Source organism: Dermochelys coriacea, chromosome 12, assembly GCF_009764565.3.
Source record: "Dermochelys coriacea isolate rDerCor1 chromosome 12, rDerCor1.pri.v4, whole genome shotgun sequence".
Taxonomy (NCBI): Eukaryota; Metazoa; Chordata; order Testudines; family Dermochelyidae; genus Dermochelys; species Dermochelys coriacea.
Window position 1 is genome coordinate 10785899 of NC_050079.1, and position 26780 is coordinate 10812678.

Here is a 26780-nt window from a genome sequence, read left to right on the forward strand (position 1 = left end):
GTATTTCCATGTATTCTTATACTTTTGTGAAAGTCTCAGTGCAAGTATTTGGAAGGTCTCTACCTACATTAGAATCATGGCAGAGCTAGATAGTACAGGGAAAAACTGATGTTTCAAAAACATCTCAGACAGTCACTCAAGGAATACAGTTAAGGATTTGTTCCTATGCCCTCTTAGGATAGTTCCTTATCAAAAGAAGGATGTCAGGAAAATCCTGATCATGTTGACGTGTCCACTAAGAATTAAACAAATGTGTTCGAAAAACAAAAACAAAAAACAAACCTCACCAGCACAGAAAGGCTCATCCTAGAGGCAATACAATATTGTTACTGCCCACGTTATCCTTTTGATGCTCAAATAAATTTGTTAGTCTCTAAGGTGCCACAAGTACTCCTTTTCTTTTTGCGAATACAGACTAACACGGCTGCTACTCTGAAACACGTTATCCTTGTTTTAGATAAACAACAAGACTTTGTACTTAATGAGTTTAGCACATTTTATTGGTAGTTTTCAAAGTGTTTTGAGGAAGTATCGTCATCTCCCTTTTCACAGATAAGTAAAATGGGGCATAAAGAAGCAACTTGCCCAGTGTCACACAAATTGGGAATAGAGGACAGGTTTGAAAACTTGGCTTCATTTCCCCATTTCTACTGACATTTTCATGTCGGTAGCAGAATTAGTGGCTTGATTTTTATAGTGGGTGTGCTGAAAATGGAAACCATGTATTTGGTTATTATTACTTCAAATCAGGGGTGCTACTGCACCCCCAGAGCCCCTAATTCCAGCACTTCTGGCCAGTGGCAGTTTTTACATGAATGTCAAGGGGCCAGGATTTCATCCTTGATCTTGTCTCCTAGCCTCATGCTCTCTCAGCTAGACAGTAGCTACAGGAGTTCAATATCCTGGGCTCTCAATTCAGTACTTCTCAAAAGCAGTGTAACTTTAAAGAAATGTTTTAAACATTCAAGGGAATGTAGAGTACATACTGTAAGAATCATTTTCAGTGCAGATTTGTCTAATACAATCATAAACCATCTCATAAGTCTATCATTATAAACTCATGTGATAAAACATCTCAATTTTCCAGGATTGCTTCATTCCAACTGATAGAAAATAACTGCAGCATTAAACTTGGACAACAGTTAGTGGCTATTTTTAAAACGTTTTCTGCAGTGAGTAAAATTTGTGGGACATTATCCTTTTGTGTAGCCTGCAACCAACCACCTTTGTAAATATGACTACCAGAATTAAAGCTAAAGGTGAGCAGTCACTCTTTATTTCAGTCAGATCTTGGTTACAAATTAACTTTGCTGGCACTAAATGCACAAGGGCTTAGCACATGTGTTGCTTCAGGAAGTGGATCCTGTTTTTGGAAACATACTATAGCATTCCTCCGAGTTTTAAAAAGATAATATTGTATAGATCATTATTTTGAGTTGTGTGGAGATTGTGTATAGAGGGGAAATGGGAAACTACCTGCATAATCTGATATTTTGAAATCATCTGAAATTCTATGGAAATCAGTGTTGTTTAGATGCTTTCTGTAAGACTTGTTTGACATAAAATTAACTGGAAGGAAATAAGTTTAGAGAATGTTTTCTCTGTGAGTTGTGTGTCATCTGACCTTAAAATGTATAGGATTTCCTTTAAGTCCATAAGCAACCCAAGTCACTTTTGAAAATGGAGCTTAGGTGCCCAAGTCATTTAGGCACCTTTGAAAGTTTTACCTATAGTCTTCTGATGATTTTATTGCCTGTTCCAACATCTTCATAAGCTACATGAAGGCTGGAGTTCAGGGGCTCTCATTTACACTGTTGTAAATCAGAAATACCATAATTAATTAGGTTATGAGACAGATAAGGTATGTACACTGCAATAAAAACCCGGCAGCACGGAGTCTCAGAGCCCAAGCTCCAGCCAAAGCACAAATATCTATGCTACAATTTCATTACTCCACAGCCCGAGTCAGCTGACCTGGGCCAGCTGCAGCCATGCCACAGGTCTTTTATTGCAGTGTAGACACACTCAAAACTCTAACCACAGCTCTGACTATGTGTAACAGATTTGTGCACATGATGCACAAAAAGAGGAAACCCAAACATAAAAAAGTGAGTATTCTAGAAGAAACTACACTGAATACTAGGCAGATGGCTCTTTTGAAGTGTCTTTCTGGAAAATCAATTCTGATTATAACAATATCAACTTTAAGATTACCTGTAGCAGATCAGCATCTGTCTGTTTCTATTCTAATTGAAGAGTAATTTTGTACAAAAGGTTTTGCTGAAATGTTGTGCGAGTTGCTGCCTTTCCCAATCTGGTTTAAAATGCAGTCCACAGTCTAGACTCCAGGCTTACTCCTTTTCTGAAGTTGGTTTTGCTAAACAGAAATTAAAAATAATCCAGCAAAATTCAGATCAAAACTTCTCAGTAGGCATGGCTATTACTACAGTTCTTTCCACAGGGCTCCTCAATCCACATCCAAGAAATTCTGATTTATCCACCACAGCAGGATCAACACCTGCTAACAGGATGGGGCATTTCATGCAAATATTTCAGACTACACTATTACTTACCGGTATATCTTTGTTTATAAGAACAATGTTGGAATTAAAGGGATGGTCAGGTCGATTAGGTACTTACTGGATATCTGCACAACTGGAATCTTTCCCAAACAGATGTCTCTCTTCATAATGTACACACTTTGTGTATGATTGTACATAGACGGCCAGCTGCTGCTCCCATTGAAGACAATAGAGTTTATAGTTTTGATTACTGATTTCAGTGAGAACAGGATGATCCTCACATGTACATATCCACACACTCACACAAAAGGGATTCAGCCTGTAACTGTGCTCATACATTGCGTACAGAGTAAATGATAGGCTTCTATTATATCTGTCTAGAGCAGTTGTTTTCAACCTTTTTTCATTTGCAGACCCCTAAAAAATTTTGAATGGAGGCATGGCCCCCTTTGGAAATCTTAGGCATAGTCTGCAGAGGTGTTCAAAGACCACAGGTTGAAAAGCACTTGTCTAGAGGGGAGTATGCCCTCTCATCACTATAATATCTGACCATCTGATGAAATTATGGAATTAGAGTTCTATTGAGTTCTTGTCATGTACTAAATCACAAAGACAAGCACAACCCCAGAACATGATAGTAAAAATATGTTTTTTTCTAAATTAATATATTATGTATGCAATAAAGTTTTGTTTGTCCAAAGGTTTATGGGTATTTATTTTCTTTGATGTGGTGAATATGTGTCCTTAAGACTGATTCTCAAATAGCAGCATGCTTGATTAGCAGGAGCAGCAGTGGCAAAAGCTGAAAGGCAGTCAGCTACTTGCTCTAACTGGTGTGTTTTGTAATTCCAAGGAGTTACTCCTGTGCATTGTGAGATTTCTCTGCCTGGCTTTTACTGTGTCAATACTTACAAACTAAATTATATCCATAGGCTCCAATCCTGCAAACACTTAAGCAGGTGTTTAACTTCAATTTTAATCAATGGGAGTAAAGTTAAGAACCCATGATGAAGTTAAGTGTTTGTAGGATGTTTCTAAGTCACTTAAAGCCTAATATTATATATATAATAGATTGGTTTAGATTTTTAAACGTTAAGTTTTCTCTATACTTCAACAATCAGAGAACCATAAATAAATGTACAACTATGCTGTTTCCCATAATGAAAGATCAGTTATCACTATACCTACACAACTGTCCATTAAATAAAAGTTGTCTGGCAACCATTGACTTTTATCCGAGGGCAAATATAGTTTCTAATTGAAGACACCTTGAGTAGTCCTATTGGACTACAGGGCAATCTTTGCACTACAAAAATGATCATATAACCCCAGAATTTTAGTCCAATCCCCTGCACTCATGGCCAGACTAAGTATTATCTAGACCATCCCTGATAGGTGCTTGTCTAATCTGCTCTTAAAAATCTCCAGTGATGGATATTCCATAACTTCCCTGGGCAATTTATTCCAGTGCTTAACCACCCTGACAGTTAGGAAGTTTTTCCTAATGTCTAATTAGGCACATAATTCACCATGAGCCCATTTCCAGCAGCAATAGCTGAAGATGTTGCTAAACAGAAATATAAGGGTTTGCTTATTATTTTAAAACTAGAGCATGGTTAGACAACAGGATGCTAAAATCATCCATGTCTTCCATTACAAATTCCCCAGCTGCTACTACTGGTAGTGAATTGTGCATCCAATTTTAGTCAGAGTAGACACAGTAAATGAAACTACTTACAGTGGTAAAATTTCCTCGATTTTCATTTTTGGTGTGCTTCCCTCAGTTTAAAAAGAACTTTTTCCAGTTTATTTTTGGTAAAGCAGAGAAGAAAAGAAGAAGTTACATATGGCTACACAGAGAAGAAAAAACAAACTATTGTAAAAAGAAAAGGAGTACTTGTGGCACCTTAGAGACTCTGTTAATTATTGTAATCAGGCTGCAAATAACAGCTACAGAACTACTCAGTACACTGTGGCAATAACTTAAAAGATTTCCAGAGTGCCTTACATTTCAGGCATATATCAAGTTATTCCATGCATACCCATATGTCAAGACAGAATTCTGTTGACTACATTGAACTCACTCTTTGTGAAACAATACGTAAGATCTGGGCCTAAATGTATGATATTTACCGGCTACACAGTGTTGCACCCATTAAACAATCTTTCCCTTATAATATTACAGTATGAAATTTGTATTTATTTTTGTTAGCTGTCCCTGGAGATTTGAATACACACCCACTAGTACACTGATTGAAAAAAAAAATATCTAGATTTAAGTTGAAGGAAATGCTTCAGAGATCAAACAGCATACCATGTTAAAGCAGCTATATTAATAAATAGCTAAGACTTCCACATAGTAGATTCAGTCCAAGTGAAAAAGATCTCTAGACAAACTTAAACCAACAAAATTGCATAGCCAAACACCTTTAGAACTGAGTGAACAAACCAGAGGCCTCATGTTGCTTTAACATTCAGCTGTATGTTGCATTCCACTCCCTGGTTGCTGATAAAGGAATCCTATAAAACTGAAAGCAGGCAGGTAAAGGCACTTCCTGGAGGCAGAATTAAATAGAGAATGGGAGTTTTCCTCTGATCTCTCTGAAAAACCAATCAGGCAGGGTCAGCCTGGCGTTGATTCTCCCCACGTCCCTCCTACACCTTTTCCAAAGACCCAATGGCTTTGTCTCTTTGGGAGATTGACTTCAGTCACATGGTCCGAATCAAGGGCAGGTAACTTAGGAGAGGAGGAAAAAAAAAAAAAAAGCCCAAGCCCAAGCCCAGGCTGGGTTCCTGCCATGATGTCAGAGGGAGAGAAACCCACAGCTTGTTAATTTCACCTCCCAATCAGACCCGGGGAGAAGGAGATCATTGGGAACAGGTAGAGCTGTAAGAAGTTTTCTCCATTTTTGTCTCAGCCCCCCTTCCCCAATAGCGCGCTCTCTTCTCTTGATATTATTACTCCTTGTCCTTTTATTTCCCCTTTGATCACTTGGAAGAAGGGGTGAGTCTCTGTGGGATTTATTTTATTTTCGTTTGTCTCTTTTTTTTTTTTTGACCTGTGCTTTTGATTGTAGTTGTTTCCCCCTGTGGTCATGACGGCTTCGCACAATGACTCTTTGGTGGTGTTGTTTGGGGCAACAGCTGGTGCATATGGGGCTAAACTGGGTTCGGATGAGAGGGAACTAATTCTCTTGGTGTGGCAAGTTGTGGATCTACACAGCAAGAAGGTATGGCTTCAAAGTCTTGATACGAGGTTGTGTTATGTGCGTACGCTGCAAGCGAAGTAGCCCCCCCCCCCCCTCCAGCCCTGAGCTGGCCGGGTGCAGGCATTATGGTCAGTATCACTTATCCACCTCAGCTGGGGCTGTTTTGTTCATTTCACAAATGCACCAAAAGGGAGGGGGGGAGGTTAAGTCTACAAAGACCTTTTGCCTTTTCTTATTTTTCCCCCCAAGATTTTTTTAAGTTAGGTTATTTTTCTTTTATTTTTCTTTAAACGTTTGTTCTTTTCATGTTAGATTTCTCCTCATTTTTAAGGGAGACTTCCAATCCTCTTTCCGTCTCCCCACATGCACGCTTGGGACACCAAACGTGCATGCTTTAATGGAAACTATCTCCATAAGGAAAACAGATCCTGAATGGCCTTGTTTTTGTTTGTTTTTTTTTACGATGAAGCTATTTTTAAAAATATGTACCTTATTTTAGGCCATTCTAAAGGTAATTTTTTATTTTTAATTACTGAAGTGTAGATGAGTCTCAAGCTGCTTGATGTAAAGTTTTGTTTTTTAATCCCTACACACACAAATATACACAATTGTCAATTTGGTTGAGCAGAGTCTTCAAATTGTGTAAAGCTATATGATCTTCCCACCAAAACTAACAACTACTGAACGAACCAATGCTGAGTGGAAAATATGTTCTCCCCATGAATGCATAAGAACCCATAACAAGTACCCAGTGTTGGGAGTCTCCTCTCCTGGGGCAGGAGGGAAGTTAAGGAGGGCTTGATTTGTGAAACTGACGAATACGTTTTTTGGAAAGTGATACTGGACCTTTCTGACATTTCTGCTAAGCAATTAAATGCATTGTAATAACGAACTCATTCCATTGCTTCTCACTTTTCTCCCCCGCTTAACATGTTTTCAGGTAGGGACATTGCACAAATCCCTGGTGAAAGCAGACAGTTTGGAGCTAAGTGACCAGTGTCAAGAAGTGAGTGGCTTAACACCAGAGGGACTGAGCAAAGCTGAGCCTCTGGACCGAGTTCTCCAACAGGTGAGGACCAGCAAGGGCATTTAAGGGTTAACTCTGGGAGCAGGATTGAACTGATGCAATAAAGCAAATACACTTGGTTTTGCCTTTCAATTTGAAATCCCTAGCAAACTGTTTCAAAACCAGCCATACCTCAGCCAAGATATACCCCACAGACAGCTCTTGAGCTATGTGAAATTGGGTTCTTGGAGAAAAATGGGAAGAGCTCAAGTAAATTGTGGCAAAACTTTTGAGTCGGTGTCCTTGTTCTGAGAGTTTTGGCCTATGGTTTTGATTTATTTGAATAGGTCCATGTACAATTTTTACCCTAAAGTTCTCTTCTTCAAGGCTTAACAGGGCGTAGCAGGATAATTAACACATCAGAAATGATTAGGATACTAACAAAAAATCTTCAGAGAAGTTTGATCAAAGAAATACCATTATACTAAAGATACAGATTCATAAGCTTATCAGTGCTAATATAAGACCTTGTCTTGTGTTGTGAAGAAAAACAATTCACTCTCAAAAGTAACTAGTTGCACATACCAAATTATAATTTCTGTAAAATACCACACAGGCAGTGTGCATGACTTCTCTAGAAAGTTGAACTGAATGATCTTAAATTAATGGATAGCGTAGTACTTAATTATAGTGAGGTAGAAGTTGATTTTGGATGTCCAAATGCATAATCCCTGCCTTCTGTTTGTAAGCTTGTTTCTGCTATTGTTGCATTTTGTTCCTTGAAACATTCTGCATCACCTTAATTTCAGACAATATGATAACCTGAAAATTCTTATAATCCTTACCAGTTTAAAGAGGTAGCTAGTTACTTTAATTTTTAGTGTGTGTGTGTCATATATACACATGGCTTTTTTTGTCTCTTTAAAATGTGATTGCTTAGTAAACTGAACTTGACTGGAAAAATACAATAGTGCATTTCTGTGGAGTACTGTATATGAAAACTCTTTCCACACCTTGCTTGAATCATTGTGGGTGTGTTTTGAAAGAGAAACTTGTTTAGGCAGTAGGACAGGTTCATGTTGTAACTTCTGGTGACACACACACATAACTTGGCAGAATAGGAACTAACCTTACTTGATGCTGAATGGTTAACAATTCACTGTACCTGGACTAAATAATTTTTTAAATATAAATACACAACCCTTGTGCACATTTAATTTTGAAAAATAACTGATGTTGAATGGATTACACTGTTTTTTGTTTTGTTTTTTTGTTTTTTTTTTTATGTTGCACAAGTTTCACAAGAGTCCAGCTGGGAGTGTAAAGTGATTTGTATAGCTTCAAAATAACTCTGAGAAAATGTAAAGCTGCAGGTTTGAGCTTGTCCAAGATCTTGCACTAAAAGCATCTGGAACAGTTTTTTACCTTTATAGTACACACTTTAATTATACTCGATACTTTTATGAGAGATTGTATCTTATTCCCATAAACTGTGCTGTAGGTGGGTCTACTCCAGCACATAAAGAGAAATATTAGCTTTTGTGTATGGGTGTGGAGGAGACTCTTGCAAAATATTTTTTTTTCATTTGGGTGGCATATCTTGGCAATTGAGGAAGAATGTTTTTGTGATTAAAGCATTGGAGTGCAACTCCTGGCTCTGTCGCTGTCTTCCTGTGTGACTTTAAGCACTTCACTTAATTTCAGTGCCTCAATTTCCCCACCTGTAAAAAGAGAATGACAATACGATGACTTCAGATGTGTTGTGAGGATATATTAATTCATGTTTTTGAGATAGTCATTTACTATGGTAGCAAAAGTAGAATCTATAGTCCAATTATAGGAGTCGATCCCTGCGTGTTCTGTTAGGTTCTTAAAAATTACTTGATGCCTTCAGGTAAGGTAGAACCCTCATTGCCTGGAATAACTGGGGATTGAGTAGTTCATTAAACTGAACATCTCAAAATAATAGTAAGTATGGTGCATAAATTGTAATCGGGTACACTGCACTGCATTGCTTTCTTCTTGTCTTCAAACCACTGGGAAGTGATTTTTTTTTTCAGTGTGTTGGAGGCATTGGAATGTGAAAGGCTATCAACTTGCTCTTCATCAATATTTTTTTTTTTGTGTTTTTTGTTTTTCCAACCCCTATCAAGAAAAATGGTTTGTGTAACTGGATGTTCATAAGATTGGTGGTTGTAAAATCAAAGTTCTATTGTATTGTCAATGAATGCAGATTTTAAAAAAATTTAAAAACGCATTTTGATTAGCAAAATAATATAAAAGTGCAATTAGGCAAAGTGGTTATTTAAAAAAAAAAAAAAAAAAGTTATACCTAGATTTGAGGGCACGTTGTAAAGAACCTGATAGTGCAATTGATCAGTCTACTAAACGTTATTCCCTTCTGGAGACACTATTGCAAACTCTGCAAAGGGAGGGTGAGATCATAAAGCTAGTCATCTTCATGTGGTCCCTCTGAAGTCCCCCACCCCAACTTATAATGACAGGCATTTGTTGCTGAAAAGTAGCCCAGCGCTGCTATTTCTAGTCAGGAGCATTGGCAGCATTGGGAAAGGGAAGCTTGCACAGTAGCAGCTTGCACTATGAATGAGCCTCATTTGAGTGCCCTCAACTCCTACTGGCTTCAATGGGTACACACCACTTCTTTGGACCAGATCCCAAATGCCCTGCTTGCAGAAATGCAATACAATGTAATAGTACTGCACATTTATTCACCCACATTTTAAAAAGCACATTTGATTTTGAATTAGATGCATGGGTGACTATACAACTTGTATTAGCAATATATTTAAAATAGAAATCTTGCTTTTTGGATTGTGACTGAAATAATACTGTTTTTCCAGTTAATTTTTCCAGCATACAAAGCCTACAGACTGTAGCTTCCTAAAAAAAAATCTTACACTGCAACATCTCTTCATAGTTTGAGATTTTATATAGTGCTTTTCATATACATAACTCCATTCTGAAAAGCTAAAGGTAAATTTAAGTGTCTTACACTTAATTTTCCCTTTGCACAAATCTCAGCCATGTAATCAAGAGTGTCAGTGCTTGTTAATTATATATTGTTCTGTACCTATAATGGAGAGAGAGAATTTCCAAACATAAATACATTGTATATTGTAACTTTCAGCCTTGCTTCAGGCATGGAGAAAAAATGGATGAATTGCAGGTGGCTGAGCTTTTTCATTGAGCCTGAAAGGATTATTTTTGTTGTTCTGGCAGAATTCAAACAACTGACAGCAGTTCTCCTGCCAGCACTGGCACATGATCCATTAAAAGCATGTGTTGTGGGTCAAGTTATATATATTACTAAAGGACTAGGCCTTAATAATATAAGGAGATGTCTTTAAATCAAAATTGGGCTTTTTTTAAATGTACACTTACCCGTTGTGATGGTGGTGCAGGGGAAACTTTGTATTTGTATGGTCATGAATAAACTAGTTATATTATTCTGCAAAGTTTTTTTTATTATTTTAAAAACAGTATTTGAAGATCAAAGGGAATTTTCAAATAACGCATAATTTTAAAGTGCATGATATGATCAATTTACACCGTGCGTCTCTAACTTATTTGTCCTTGCTCATAGTAACAGACTCCAGTGCCTGTAGACCCAAGGGCTAGATTGCATTCTATGATGCGCAGTAGAATTGTATATGCAAGTATCTTTTCGTCTTAGTGGAGAAAAATCTGTTAGGGATTCCAAAATCCTAAATCTGCACCCTTTTAGTCACTTTGCTTTGTGTATTCAGTGAATTCAAAATTGAAATGATTCCAAGACATAACTTTCAAGTGCGACATCCTTACACTCTTGGACAGCCTATGATCTGCTCCTTACTGGTTCGGATTCATTGTCCTAGCTTCAGAGTTTCCTTTCATATTCAATGCAAGTTTAGTATCAAGTTTCAAACTCTTCTAAAATAATAAATATCTCAGTAAGTTGAGTGCATATAGAGATTAATTTCCAGGCCATATAAAATCAGACTGATTTTATTTTTAATTAAAAATGTCTTGCACTGTAGGAATTTCAATCTTCCATACTAGAATCATATTGGACAGTCTGACCTAAAGTAGTTACCGTTTTAGGAAGCCATATGGTATAGTGGAATTGAACATCTCAAAAGACAAAACAGATTGGAACTCTTTGCACAATACTTCTTATCACAAATTATATGCACTAGATCCAGTGTTGTAAGCTTTTAAAGCAGTCATTGCCTATAAATAAATGTCCCATCAAGTACATTTTGAAATATAATCAGGTTAAAAAATAGCTGTAGCTCTCTTACAAAGAGGAAAGCATCCTAAGTACCTGGTCTAGACATTAAAAGGAAAGTATGGCCAGCTGTGGACTTTGTTTTCTTTCAGTCATTCTCATGCCATATTTCAAACCTCAAAAGTTCAAAATTCATGAATTGGATGACACCCCTGCCCCCCCTCCCCCCAACAAATCATGAGTGGCTTACGAATCATGACACTTTCTTTAAATAATACATTTTAGAATAATTTTATTTCCCTTCTGGTTTTTGAGCCTTCAAGGTGCACTTACTTCATGTTTTCAAGCTTTTCTTTGCAACCAGGAGGGCTAGATGTCATTCTTGCTTTTAAATGAAAGCTGAGATTCTCATGCAGTGTCCTGATTCCAGCAGCTGGGGCTTTGAGGAAAAACAGCTATTGTGAGAACTGGCGACATTGCAAATATCTTAACTTCTCCACACACCCCCCAAAGGCATGACCTAAGTGAACGTGATTCACCTTGCTTAATTCTTATTGCTTGTCACCCTGAGAGAGGAAAAAGATGAAGAAAAATTAGTAATTATGGTGGAGAAATGCCTGTGATGTGAAGACACTAGGTGGCTTTCATTCCCAGTTACTGATTTCCTTTGAGCAGTAGTCCTAAAGCCTGAATTTTCAGTGGGAGTTGTGTGCGTGACTCTCTGTTTGAAAATGTTCATCCAAGATTCATTTATGGAACGATATGAAATCCCCTTTTAGTTGAACTCAAATACTTGCCTGCTGGACTGTCCTAAACTGGCTGGCCTTTCATCGTATTATATATTGCAGCTAATAGACCAGGGACAAATTTACTTTGTCTTCTATGGCCTAAAGAACTTGGAATCAAGCAACATGCCAATTTCTTTTTCTCTTACATTGAGCAGAAGTTGAAAATACTAAGGGCTTTGCTTATACTAAGACAATACTAAGTGGCCATGAAAACAAATTGCTCCTTTTACACATGCATATTTCATTTTTAAATTCTTGTTGATCAAGCAATCGAATCACATGGTTGGTATATTTCACCAAATATCAACCAAGTCAGTGGGAAACAAACTAATTGGTTGAGCCTTTTAAGGACATGGGGTGGTAGAACCAGTGGATTCCTGCAGCCTGATTAACCAGCTGGAACTAAACTGAAAGGGAAACTTGTTCTGCACCTTTTCTCCAAAGTTTGGTGGTAAAGATTGTTCCCATTTTATTGTTTTCAATTCTTGTGATTTTTATGATGCATCTGGTGATATTTGGTATCTGTGTTTAAAGCTTTCATTTTTAAGAAATTAGTTTTTCTAATCCATATATTCACAGAGGGGAAAAACCCGAAAACATGAACTGATTTTTACTGTAAAGCCTCAGAGGCCAGAAGGCAAATAAAAAGAACTCCAAACTACTTATATTGGCAAATCTCATGATTTGATTGCTAGTGTCAATGCTGATAAAATCCAAACCGATACATTGTTGTGGGTTGTTTTTTCCTCCAGGCTTATCTAGCACCCATGCTCCTAGTCTTCATGCCAAAATGATATCAGCAGTGTTGACAAAAATCTAATGCCTACACTTAAATTTTTTTTTTTAAAAGAGCAATTGGTATGGTTGAAGGAAAATAGCAGCAGTGTTTAACTACTCTGCAATTATGTGATTGTTCTTCAGCCTTAGTTCTGACAAAGCATAGGAAAAGCAATATGATGGAGTCCCCATCTCAGGTTTTTGCCTATATCTGAAGTATATTCTATTATTAAAATTGCAAAATAGTACTACTGCATGTGGGCACATTAGCTCTTTGGAGCAACTGTAAATCCAAGCCCCTCCGGGCTTGTCTTCATTGCAAAGTTAACATGAGAGAGCATTGCCTTTAGTTCCACCTCAAGTGCTCCTAGTCCTCAAGTGCCTTCCCACCATCCCCCCATGCCAAGAAAGGACAGACAAGTTCTCCCATAGTTCACTGGGAAACAATTCATAGAGGTACTCATTTTACTGCATTCCAAGAACCATGGAATATTCTCCCAGAAGTCTTAGTGCCACACACAAGTGACGTGTCAGTGTGGACACAGCAACTTAAGTATTACTTTGCAGTGTGGCTGCTATCACTCAAGGGAGGCTAATTCAATAGAAATAAAACCAGTGTAAATAACTCAAGTTAGCTCTGCAGCAAAAACTTATCCTTAGGTTAACTCCCTGAACTTGTAGCCCACAAAATCTCCAATGCTAAAAATTAGATCTTTATGCTTTTTTGCCTGGTTCCAGGCACTTGTTTATATAATGGGATTTCCTATTATTAGCAGTGGAGATGGATGGTTAAAACATAGCTTCCCCAAATTTAGCCATGACTCTGTTTTTGATGCTGTAGGTGGAGTCTGATGGAGGGTATTGTTTTTTTTTTTTTTTCATTGCTAATCCTCTGTGCTGTCCAAGTCCCTACAGGTCGCATTTGGAACACTTTCTGCTTTACAGTCAGCTAGGCCAGGTGGCAGCTCATACCTAAGATGGCTTCTTCGAAAGCACCATTGTGTCACATGTCAGGGTGCAGTCTTGGCAAGATTTATACTTCACAGAGCTTGGGACACAGTAATATTTTTTTGTGAGACTAAAAATCATATTTTCATCTGAGCGATTCAGTGCTGAACAAATATTAAGCCTTGTATACCCCTAAGAAGTATATTTAGATCCATTTTACACCTGAGTAAATTGAGAACTGGGTAGGTTATATCACTTTCTTTGGGCTGCATCATGAGTAATGTGCAGACAAGGGAATAAAGCTCAGTAGTGCTGGCTACCACTGGACCATATTAGTCACTGTAGATGAGTGTTCATTTTAATACGGGAAAGCAGAATTTGGACATTCTCGCCTATCTAATGCTGCTGCCTACTGCTGGTAAAGTTAAACAGTAACTTAAGCTTCTTATCAGATTGGGGTGGAGTAGCAGCTATAAAATAGCAAATCATTGCAACAACCCGAATAGAGTCACCCAAACAATTCATATCTTCACATGCGATAGATCGGGGTGGCCAACCCGAGCCTGAGAAGGAGCCAGAATTTACCAATGTACATTGCCAAAGAGCCACAGTAATATGTCAACATCCCCCAGTTAGCTCCCCCTTGCTCCCAGTGCCTCCCACCCAACAGCAGCCCCGCCAATCAGTGCCTCACCAACAGCTGTTCTGTGGTGTGTAGGAGGCTCTGGGTGGGAGGTGGAGGAGCAAGGGCACGGCAGGCTCAATGGAGGGGGCGGGAAGGGGTGGAGTGGGGGCAGGGCCTGTGGCAGAGCCATGGTTGAGCAGTGAGCACCCCCCAGCCCACTGGAAAGTTGGCACCTGTAGCTCCAGCCCTGGAGTTGGTGCCTACCCAAGGAGCTGCATATTAACTTCTGAAGAGCCGCATGTGGCTCCGGAGCCACAGGTTGGCCACCCTTGGGATAGATAGATGTGCTTGGAAGCCAAGTAGCTTTTCACTGGCATATGTCACCAATGTAGTCTGACATGCTCATATTGTGTCAGGCAGAACTTGAGACAATTTTTACTTCCTCTAAAAATAAAATAAAATAAAATAAAAAGCATTGGCATATGTATGAAAATGACTCCTGGGTGAGGAGCACATGATCCTAAGGGATTATTTGATTTACTTCCTTCACCTCATTGTAGGTAGTTATACAGTAATGAGTCGTCATGCTATTCCATGAATACCCCCTTAAATGCTTTTGAAAATTTCATTCATAACCGACCTGGATTCAGTAGCGGGTTGAGTGGAGCCTGTGGCTGGGACCCGGCAGGCGGCAGTGTGCCATTAAAATCGGGTTGTGTGCTGTTTTTGGCACGTGTGCCATAGGTTGCCGACCCCTGCTCTAGAGCTTCTGTTTTTCACCATTCTCCTAGGATCCTACAATCTGGCTCTTGTGGCAGCTGTCCAGAGGATTGCACAGCTCTCACTTCTGCATGTTGCTCTACTCAGCACTTTTTAAGTGTTTCTAAGCCTCATGCATGTGAACATTGGGTAGCTAACTAAATGAAGACAACACCTTACTCAACATGTTGTGGCACATCTAGGTTAAATAGTCAGTCTAAGAGAAAAGCACAGATGCTGACTCTGGCTGTTGGCAGAGGTAGCAAGGCAGTATTATGGAGAGCGATATAAAAAGGCTAATTGGAGCCTGGTTTTGCCCTCATCATGCTTGCTTTATGCAAAACTATTATACTTAATACTTCGTATGTTTAGTCTAGGGATAACTCCATTTATTTTTCAAAGACTAATTTTGGTCCTTTGGTTCATATCTTTCGTTTTTCTTTTTTTAAGCTAAAAAAACTCCCTTTATAGAAATGAAACCTCTAATTCTCTCTCTATTGCATGCCTGTAATTTCATGAATATTGATGTGTCTCACTGACAAACTCCTTCCATTCAAAGATTCCAAACTTTAGTGATTTCCTCTATCTATTTTATCACGTCTGCCATTTCAGGTACAGAGAGCAGCAATAAGTTGCTGGGTTTAGTAGTGTGTGGGTAGGAGGTGTGAGTGGGGCTAATGGCGGCAGCCTATGATATACAAGAAGTGAGACTAGATAATCTGATGGTCTCTTCTGTTCTTAAACTCTGACTCTAATAACACTGCACAGAAGTTTAGGATGAAAAGCATAGAATGCTATATGTAACTGAAATTGCAGAGAGTATTTAGATGGGCAGAATGTAACTGCAAAATGTAACTTTATTTAATTTAAGACGAACCTTGTGGCTTATTTGAAAAAAAAGTGCCATGGAATCTTAATGCACATGAATGGGGGAGGAACTTGCTATCTAACATTTATCCTAAATCACATCCTGATCTGGAGGTCTGATTACAAGGAGAGAGTTTTTAGCAACCTACAAATATTTTGATGATCCACAAATGCAGACAAAGTATCTGATGTGTGAATTCCTACTTCTCTGACAGAAGGAACTCTGCACAGTCTTAATGTGGCATAATTCTGTATGACGATTTTCATGCTGTGTGGAGTGGCTCCTGACCGTGAGTGCATACCTCTGGGCAGACTATCAGAAAACAGGGCAGACACCCCACGCTGGTGATGAGTTGTATAATTAGATTTCACTAAGCCAGTAACAAATGTGAACTCCTGGATCATGGTACCAGTCTTATCATGGAGTCACAGACAGTTCCCTTAGACTCTCCAATGTATCTTGTCACCCAGACAAACTGGCATTTGTGATAAAAGGTCACTTAAACCAAAAATCACACCACATCGGGTTGCTCTCAGTCCCAAGAGACCAGTCACTTATCCCAGATCAATTGGCACTCTAGATCTTACACCAAAGATAATGATGGCAGCTAATTCTATAGTAAACTTACTAAAGAAAGTGGAAAAAAGAAAAGGAGTACTTGTGGCACCTTAGAGACTAACAAGTCTCTAAGGTGCCACAAGTACTCCTTCTTTTTCTTTTTGCGAATACAGACTAACATGGCTGCTACTCTGAAACCTGTCATTATTAAAGGAAGTGAGAGTTATTGAGTGGTTAAAGCACATAAAATATATGTACAGATGAGTCACAGTTTGTCATTCCAAATGATGGCAGTGATGTATTAAACTGCCAGTTTCCCAAAAGTCTTGTCAGGGTACCTGGATTGTCTCTGGGTATCTCTGCTTTGCATCTGGTTCACTTCCCTGTAGGAGTCCAAACAATCCAGAGATCCAGGTTCTTTCCTTGAATCCATACTAAGAGCTTCTTCTCACAGAAAACAAGCTGGCAGTGTCACTACCCATGTGGGCTTTTCCTTTGATGACAGTGTAAAGAATGCCTTTTGAAACTTCGACTTTCGATCATCTCACATGCTGACCACTTGCTTTGAAATTGGCTCTTTCCTGTTAGAGTTCTTCATCTACATTCTACAAGGCTTCTTTCTCCTTTGATGGGATATTTCATTATATGGATATAACGTAGTAGCAGACATTTACATTGTGTATAACCTGATACAGATAAATAAAAACAATGCAAGTAGCATCTCTTTAGGATTCATGAATGTTAAATGTATAAGAATGTATTTGATGTTTAAACATCACTTTGCTCTATACTAATACACAAGGGAATTGGCCTGGGGCTTCAGCATGAGCTCGCACCTGGTCTGTCAGTGTCAAACAGTAAAAACTTGTTGCTGCAATCGGTCACTGGTAGAAGGATTTGTGAAGGAATTACGATTGGAAGGATTAGGTTTACTAGTAATCAGTTATATGGGATTTTTGGTCCCGACACATTATCATCAGAGATAAATCTTGACTAACAAGTGTTTGCTAAACTCGCCTAGTGTTCTTTTTAAAACTCCACAGAAGAATCAGAGATTTCTATCTTCTCCTCCCCATTAAGTCACTGGAAAAATAACAATTTGAGTTTCATAAATGCTATATTTTTGTTGCAAATAGTGGTCCTCTTCCTCCCATATATTCCTGGAAAAGCTTCTTTCCCTATAATTGCTGCTCTGCATAAAGTCCCAGAGTCCTCCATTTCTATTGGGCATGACTAGTTGTTTTTATTTCTTTTATTGCAATTACCTCCTCACTTCAGTACAAAAGGTGGGGACTGGATTGTTTGAAAGCAACTTCATGTATCTATCACTGGCAGACGCTGGATTAGAAAGATGCTTGCCTTGGTACCCTCCCACTGGTAGCCTATTTGCCTCACCTCTATGATACATTTGTCTCCTTGGTTGATGTTCTTGAATCAGTTCTGTACTCTACTCTAGTTTCCTAGTTTTCCCGGATGATCATTCCACTCTTTTAGCAAATGTCTTGCTTTGTAAAAGAGACACAAGGTGGGTGAGGTAATGTCTTTTAGTGGTCCAGAAATGGAATAGATGCTTTGCCAAGCTGTGTATCCATGTGCTGCGAATGTAGACATTAGTAACGAACTAAACAGTATACATAAAATATCGGGAATAGAAGCCTAAATACTTAATATAAGAGCACTTTATAATTTAATAAAAGAACAACAAACAAAATTTCCCCCACTTCAGCTCTTGCAATAGATTTAAAAATAACAGAAGACGTTGTTTTTTTTGTTTTTGTTTGTTGTTTTTTTTTTTCTTCTTCCCCCTCCGGTCCACCTGTGAAGAGCTAATGAGGAAGAGAAGATGAAGAAATTAGCTTTGTATTTAGTTTGGAAAGCCATGAGATTAGCAGTCATTCTTATCTCTTGTGGGAGTGAGTTCTAGAGTCTAAGTCTGGCTCCCATGAAAGTTCTGGATCTTTTGACTAAACACACACTCTACCACGTGAGCTTAAGGAGAACTTCTGTTAGCTGTCAGTAATATGGATCTTAATCTTGCATTGGGATAGCCCCAGAGGATGACATGACTAGGCTAAGGCCACAATCCTGTGAAGACTTATGCATAGGCTTAACTTTATTCACTGTAAGCACAGTATCTAAAGTTTAAGCACAAGCATAAGACTTTGCAGAAATGGGATCATAATGAGAAATTCCATTACATTGATATTCAGCGTACAACCATATAAAGCTGTAGTAGAGCAATAGCAATCTCATGTGGCGACCACTGACTAAAGAAACATGGAAAGCAGAGTAGGGAGGCTTTCCTCCAAGTGTAAATCTTGATATGTGTTTCCAGGGTCTAAATATTGGGAGTGGTTCTAAAGATTTTGACATTGCAGCATCTTCTGCAGCTGAGGGGAAAAAACCTTTATTCTTGTTTTTGGAAGTCTGACACTTCAGGCATCACGGGAGAGGAAGTTTCTGTATTAGATTAGAATAACTCTTGGTTGGGAAGGAGGTTTCTTCTATTTGAAGAGTGTTTGTTTGTAGGGGTGGGTCATGGGTAGCAGCTATAAGGACAGGGCTCTGAAGGATTGCAGAAAGTAAGATTTTTAACCCATTGTATCAGCTGGATTGTTATTTCTTATAGCAAATCAGAATTGTTAGAGGATGAACTCTTGCTTACTGAGGAACTTGAAAAAGGCCACCAGGCTTTGAAGTGGGGGGGGGGGGGTAAGAAGACTGGGAAAAGAGAGGCAACAGCTGTAAGTGTGTACTTAAATTTATCTGTAACAGCTGTGAGTAGACCTCTGAGGTGCTGCATGACTTACTACATATTGCAGCAATGTGGTAATTGATAGCTGGTCTTTTACATATTCATGAATTAAATTTTGCCCTTCTCTAGGAACAACAAATGGTGTGGCTAGTGGGTTGTCCAGTGGTGGCTGGCCATAACAAGTTGGACTGGAGTGGCTGAAGAGGGAAGGTTCTTGTCTGATTCTTGTAGTGTTTGGGATGTTCCTGACTGGTGGGTGGGAGGGAGTTGGGTCTCTGGTTAGTTCAGGGGAACAGTGCTCCAGTTTTCCTCTGGTACCAGTTTCCCAAGCTTCAAGCTGGGGCTGTACAGGAAGGCCACCAGCGGAGCTATCCTATAGGGCTGGCAATCAAGGGAACAGAAGCTTGCCCCCTCTTTCCATCCCCTTCTGTATTGAGGAGAGGTGCAGTGATATGTGATGCATATCCCATGTGCTCTCACAAGAGCTCCCAGAGAAGGCAGAACATTTAGCAAGTAAAACCGGCCTTACCATTTTTGTTTCTGAAACTTATTTGTCCCTCTCCCTGTGATACAACCAATTCTTGTCCTCCAATATCACACTGCCAAGCCCAGATCTGGGGTGAGGATTCTGGAGAGTGATAGTATGATGATTCTTTGGGATGCAACCGAAACCTAACTGAACGATTTTGGTTTTTTAAAAATGTATTGAGCTCAGGGGAAGGGAAATCTGCTGCTGCCAGCTACTTTCTAACCCTCAGTGAGTTGACAGGTTAACATTTCCAGAGCTCTTAACAAAGAATAGGGGGGAAAGTCTCTTGTTTTAGTTTTGAAAGCTGAGAGATTCTTTCATGAACCCAAAGGGTGGGTGTGTACCCAGGAGTCCCCTTTTGCTCATGCGTGCTTTAGTTCCTTTAGCAAGATGTAAGGGGCAGTAGAAGGCAGAAGTACGAGAGAATCTCTGAGAAGATGAAAGTATGTGGGGGCAGTGTGTGGAGGGGGTTGAAAAGACTCATCCTTTTTTATCTTCTGATTTTAGAAAAGAATGGGAAGTGGGGGGAGGAAGGGTAGAGAAATCCTTTTTAAAAACTACTGTGAGAAAAACATACTTGTGTTCTCCCTCATTACAGGTATTGGCTGTCGTCCTCCAACTGGTTAGGCTTGCACTACAAACAATGAGACAGTGTTGAGTAAACACAGCAGTACCACTATGCATCGCAATCAATAGACCTAGTGCTAAAGATCACATTGCTAATGAAAGTTTGTCCTTGAAACACAGATGTGTGAGGAGAGGGAACACTGAATTCCATATGAGCACAGTTGTACTTAGCGCAAGACTTGACTTTAGGGGTATAACAACCAGAATATATTAACTAGTATGCAGAATTTGGGGACTGTGTTCAACTTTGTCTTTCCGGCTGAAAAAATGTTCCGTGAGTACTGCTGATAATGCCAGGAGCCACTGGGAGCAATGAGACACTATTCTAGTGCTCCTAAAAATAGGTTAAAGGTTGGAAATACTACATAGGTTTTGCAGCTTAAAAAAAAAAAAAGAGAGAGAGAGAGAAAACACGTTCCCTGGGAAAGGTGTCTTTAAGGATAAACAAAGATTTATATTGGGAACACTGACCATACTTAAGTGTCCCCCCATTAGAAGACTTTGAGGTTCTGGGAGGTGCCCCCCCTTTTTTTTTCCATTGTCTTATTCTTGACACACTTCTCAGGTCTATGGGTTTTTAGGATTTTCATCAGCTCTTAATTCTCATGCCTTATACCAATGGGGATTTTATCCCTTTTGCAGTGTGTAGCTTGCCTCCTGGTTACTGGTTTTTCCCTACTCGGAGTTGTTTTTGTAGCTGTTTTTTTTGGATTGGTTAACTTTTTTTTTTTTTAGGCCTTGTTCTTAGAGTGTTGCCACTTTTTAACTTTGTCAGAATAATTAAAGCGGCAAAACTCCCATAGTGAGGGCACAGTATAAAAGTGCTTATGTCCATATAGCTTATTCTGGTAAGGCACATTTATACTGATATAACTGCATTTACTGTAAGTTTTTAAAATGGTATAACTATATTGGGGGGGGGAATCATATCACTTAGACAATGTCTACACTGGCACTTTCGTCACTAAAACTTTTGTCACTCGGGGGTGTGAAAACCCCCTCCCCCCAATGACAAACGTTTTAGTGATAAAAAGCACCGGTCTGGACAGCTCTTTGTCGGCAGGAGATGCACTCCCGGTAACGAAGCTATCGCTCCTCGTTGGAGGTGGTTTTAATTTTCGCCAGGAGAGCTCTCTCCTGGCAAAAGAGTGGCCACACAGCATACCTTACGACAGCATGGCTGCAATGGCACAGCCACACTGTTGTAAGGTGCACAGTGTAGACATAGCCTTAGCAACATAGTTATGCAAGTAAAACTTTCAAAAGGCACAATAATCCTTAGATTTTTAAAGGTGTGGTATTGGGGGATTTCTTTTGTACGCTCTTAGACCGTTCAGGTCTCCTCTTAAATAAAGAGGTGACCCGGGACCAGGCTATTGAATATGGTTCTTAGTTTTGGTTTCTTTGCGTGTGGATAGGTAATTGCATATGAAAGTAGATCAAGCATGAAGTAGTGTCGCCATAAAATGTTACTGTTTCCCATTGCTTTTTATTGGGAACTCATTAAGGGTGTGTTTGTCCCTGTGTAATCTGCATGCATCCTTCAACAGCTAGTAGTGATCATGCTAGCGGGTAGTATTCAGTAGAGCATGTATCATTATGAAACTGGAGGAAACTTTTAGAACTTTTATGGAGAAGGTCCTTGTGGCCACTGTTTAGGAGCTTCAAATGCACTAACCCAGCCTGCTTCCAGGGTGTGTGGGGTTTTTTAATTGTTTTTGGGGGTGAAGGCAAGTCCCGAAAGAGATGCACTACATTTTTCTCTTCTTCCCACACAATCTATTTCACCCTCACTCCTTTTATGCAAAGTTTGAGCTTCATTTCAATTGTATGGGGTTACCCTTTCTTCGGATTTATTAGTTTCTGTCCCAACAAAAGCCTTCCATTGTGTGTATCACTGAGGGTACGTCTTCGGATCAGTGGGCAGTGATCGATCTATCGGGGATTGATTTATCGCGTCTCATCTAGATGCTATAAATCGATCCCCAAATCAACACCTGTACTCTACCTTGGCAGGAGGAGTAAGCAGAGTTGACGGGGAAGCCACAGCGGTCAACTCGCTATTGTGAGGACGGCCAGGTAAATCAAACTAAGATACTTCAACTGAAGTTGCGTATCTTCGTTCGAATGCCCTCCGTCCCTCCCCTCCCCCCCAGTGTAGCCCAGGCCTAAGACTAGAATACTCAAAACTTCTCTGCAACTTGGTGTTGAGCCTAACTTCTCTAGCAAGCTTGTGCAGTAGCTTGTTTATCTTCCATTACCAGATCCAACAAGAGAGGGAGAGAGAATTAGTTGGAAGGTGGGTGGGATTTTTTTCCCACCTCTCAATAAGCAAATGTTTCAGTAGTTCTCAGTTCCTTCACATCATTATGGTACAGTAGCAAAACAGGCCTAACAATAATGGAACATGGCCCTGTTGTTTTATAAACCCTTGGAATGTGTTTGTCTTATAGAAGTACCACATCAAATGACTTATCTTTGGCCATTTCCATCTATATTTTTTTCAACATTAGATATTAAAATAACTTGATTGTGGGGTTTTTGTTTTTTTTTTTTGAATTTTGATTACCATGAAGTTCCAGTGGCCTGAACCATAATTTTGCCTTTTGTGCTTTACTGTGTTACCTGAGCTGGATGGATGCCATAGATGCTTGTAGCTGACAGGCATGAAAATATTCTGGTTCTTGCAAACTTCCACCTAAGAAATAATTAATCAAAATTGGCCATAAATATTCTAGAGGGGCAGGACTCGGGCAGTTTTTTCTCTTAGGGAGTAACTTAAAAGATAGATTGACCGTCTTTCCCAGAAAGAATTAAAAGCTAAGCAACCAGTTGCTGTTTACTTTCGAGAACCATATAAAACCTCAAACCCAGTTAAAATGAAGCAAGAAAGCTCCTCTGGTAATCTTGTTGCCTTGTGCTGTTTGAGTCACAGTAGATTTACAGCAGCAAGTAAACAATTAATTCTAATGAGCCATTTTGTATGAACTTCCTATTCCCCCACATTTTCCGCCAGCCTCCACTTTGTGCTACCCTACTTCTTCCCCTTGCCTATCTATACCCAGCAAACTAGTATTGCATTAGCCCCAGCACAGTTCAACTTCTAACTTTCCAACACTTTTTCAAATAAGTTTCCCTTCATAATTCTATATTTTTCTACCTTGTGTTGTTAACTGAAAGGATCTGACAAAACTTTATTCTGGGTAATGCCCTTAATAGCTTTTTCCTTGGGCTTTGTCCCACCATTGTAAGAGCTACATGTGCTTTTTATTTATTTATTTATTTTTTTCCCAAGACTCCATAGTTACTCTCTCTTCAGTAGTAAGGCATTGTGATGTCAATCATATAAGCACCTAAAACGTGGGTTTCTTGGCACCTGAGCATAAGGAAAGGGTGGCAAATTTAAAGGGGAGAAATAATCAATTTTTAAAAAACTGACATTGAGAAAAATATCCGTAAACAGAATTTTTTTTAATTGAGGTCCTGAATTTAAAAAACAAAAAAACCCAAACAATTCTTCTTTTCACTGAAGAAAATTTGCTGCTGTTTGTTAGAATCTATAACATCAGAGCTCTAAGCCTACTCTAATTTTTATAAGAACAATGTTGAGATGTTTATTATCCCTAAGCATATGCCATTATAAAGAAGTATGAAATGGATTTGCACAAATAACTGATTCCATGATGCGTTAATCATTTTGTCTTTCATCTGAACCCTGGATGTAGATGAAATTGACTTGAAAGAAGAGCAGAAACTCATGCACTCTAGTTATTTTACTGGCATTGGAGTGGCAGCAAATGCAAGTGAAGCTGGAACAGTAATAAGAGAGAAGATTAATATCTATTAGAAAGTGACATAATATTTTTCAAGGAAGATGATATTTATAATGGCTGGAAACTCAGTGCTCAATTTTGCTTCTATCTGAGATCAGGGTCATATTTTACTCTAGTTAAACTTCTAAATTCTGATATCAACCTATTGTATGTATGTTTATGGCTACCATTACTGTATTATCTGAAGCCTCACAGTCTTTAATGTATTTCTCACAACACCTCTGTAAGGTAGAATGGGAATTGAGGCACAGAGTGATTAAATAATTGCCCAAAATTACACAGGAAATCTACGGCAAAACAGAGAATTGAACCCTGATCTCCTAGTTCCTAGGCTAGCACCCTAACCCTCTGGATGGCCTTTCTATATTTCTGTGCAATAGGGCAAAAGCAGGGCATTTCCATATGCAGAATTGCTTTTTTAGCTCTGAGAAGGAAAATCTAATAAAAAAATTCAGGTGGGAGGGTTTGACCTGTGTGTTTTCTCCCTATAATTATGTTGTTAATGTGAAGCTTCCCCCTTGTGGAGGACTGTAACCACTAGAATATTTCTTATTGTGCCAGCAAGGCCCAGAGTAGTATCTAGATACAGTAGCTCTTCTATATTGCCAGAAGCAGAAAGGTAATAGCCACAGCTTGATGGATTACACTTTTTGCACATGGTGATTTCAATACAAGGTCACCATGTACCCTTTGTCAGCAATATGGAATAAAGTTAACAGATGAACAAAGGAAAAGGCTTACTATAGATTCTGTTTAAAAAGTTACCTCGCATAATAAAGGTTTATCATGCCTGCAAATACAATTGAAACACTAGCTACACACCTCTTTATAGTATTGACGTGCTTTAAATCCCTCATTGCAGGGATAAGGCAGAGGTAGTTAAGATCTAAAGAGTAAAGGAGCAGAAAGCTATTGGTTCAGATTGTATCTGAAATGTGGCTCACCCATAAAGATGGGGCCCAACATACACCATCCAAACGGGAATATTCCTGAAGTCAAGGGGTGTTGGAATGTAGAATATATTCATACCTCTGTCTAATAGCAAGCACATAGGGTGCTTAGGCATTTCCTGTAACTCTTATTGACTCCTTTAAGGGCCACTGAAATTTTTAAGCTGTTGCTGCTCTCCTGTTGGAAACATCAGGTCTTGTATTGGTGAGAAGCAGTGGAAGACTCTTTGAGGCTCTCATAGTGTAGTGGGTAGTTTGTTTGTTTTTAAGTCTTTAAGTGCTGCTGGCATCCAAGTATGGACCCTTTGTCCCAGCTGGAGCATGAGCAAAATGCACAATGGAGGGAGCAAAGGAGGTCTCCTCTTAGGATCTCAGTACCTGTGACTCCATAAACATTGACTTTTTAGGAATAGGAGTTGTGGTTATTTGGTCTCTCTCAAGATCAGGCTCTGGGGCAAGGGCTGTGATAATTTGCCTATCTAAGTGGAAGCTGTAGGATTGCAATGACTTTCTTATCTCGGAGTTTTCACATTAAAATGCACAAACAGTGCGATTTGTTACAGAATACAACACAGTACTTCATGACACCATCAAAATAGGCATGACATATTTTAACAATTTGATTCTGTTCTTTCACACTTCTCATTATTGCAAAAGCAGACACTACATGAGATGTTACAAGCAAAAAGTGACCTACGCTGAAGTTAGATTCAAAATCAAAATTACTAACATGCACATTAAAGGATAAATGTATATGCTTTTAAATTAACTTGAATGTAGCTGGATATAATCACATGGTTATCTTAAATATATGGTTATTTATATTATTCAGTGTGTGTGATGATCATCTCTGTTCAAGGTCCTATATATTACTGCATTAAGAGAAAAGTTGAACACTTATTGTGCATGTAGAACTATGGGTTCCATGTCTGCCTCCAGAGTGAATTTATTTAATTTGGATTCCCCGATCCTTTAGCTGCCAGCCTAGGAAACTTGTGGCATATCAGCTACTGTCAATGATATATATGCAGTGAGGTGCAGAAGCGCGTCACTCCAGCTGCAGCTCTCAGAGGCAGCGTACCTGACAGCAACTCCTGGAGGCATTGTGCCCCTAGCAAGGTGTAGGCCAGAATAGCCCCTGCTTACACCCTTTCGCAGGGTGCAACTGTGATCTCTCTGCCCAACTGCACTGGCTGGTGCATGCGGAGCTATGCCATTGTCCTATCTTTGACCCTCATCATTATCATTGCTAGGTTCATGCGCTCAGAGTGTAGGGAAACAAAGGGTGCTGAGAAGATTTTTTTTACACCCTGGGTGCACTTACATAAGGGTAGTCACGATGTAGCTGAAATTTAGAACACAACTTGAGTTTCAATACCTTCTGCATCTTTCTTGTGTCCCACGATGGTAAAAGATTCTACAGCCCCATTCCACTCTGGGCTACACCAAGAGCACAGAACTCGGCCTGGAACTTAGTTAGCAGTTTTGTTTGTCTGAGCTGGAATAGGACACAACTTGTTCTGCTGTAGTTGTGCTGGCTCTGTAGGGCTAACAGGAGTGAAACCAAACGCTTGCTGTAGACATTAAAGCAAGTAGATCTAACTCTCAATATGTGCAAGGAGCAGATCTGGTGAGTGAGAAGCTGATGTCTTTCCTGCCATTCCTTCGAATAGAACCACATGTGCATGACTGGGATAGTGTCTTACTGCTAGGTATGATTTGCTCTATCAGGCTGGTATGGATGGATTATGCAATTGAACTATGTCCTTGCAGCACTTCTACATTAACTGTAGATGCT

The 26780-nt window shown here is 39.3% G+C and overlaps 1 protein-coding gene across 8 annotated transcripts in view; it reads left to right on the forward strand.

Annotated features, from left to right (window-relative positions):
* The first annotated feature begins 5082 nt into the window (after positions 1 to 5082).
* Positions 5083 to 26780, forward strand: part of ESRP2 (epithelial splicing regulatory protein 2) — a 63525-nt gene continuing 41827 nt past the window's right edge. For 2 of the 8 annotated variants that reach the window (XR_006275155.1, XM_038368262.2), the window contains exons 1-3: positions 5086 to 5403; positions 5600 to 5752; positions 6672 to 6800. Coding sequence is in view for 7 of the 8 variants with exons in the window: in XM_038368262.2 (XP_038224190.1) it covers positions 5618 to 5752; positions 6672 to 6800 (264 nt within the window). In the remaining variant the exon portion in view is untranslated. Of the gene's footprint in view, positions 5527 to 5599; positions 5753 to 6671; positions 6801 to 26780 lie in introns of all 8 variants that reach the window. The other 6 variants (XM_038368265.2, XM_038368268.2, XM_043495061.1 and 3 more) reach the window with 6 other exon arrangements.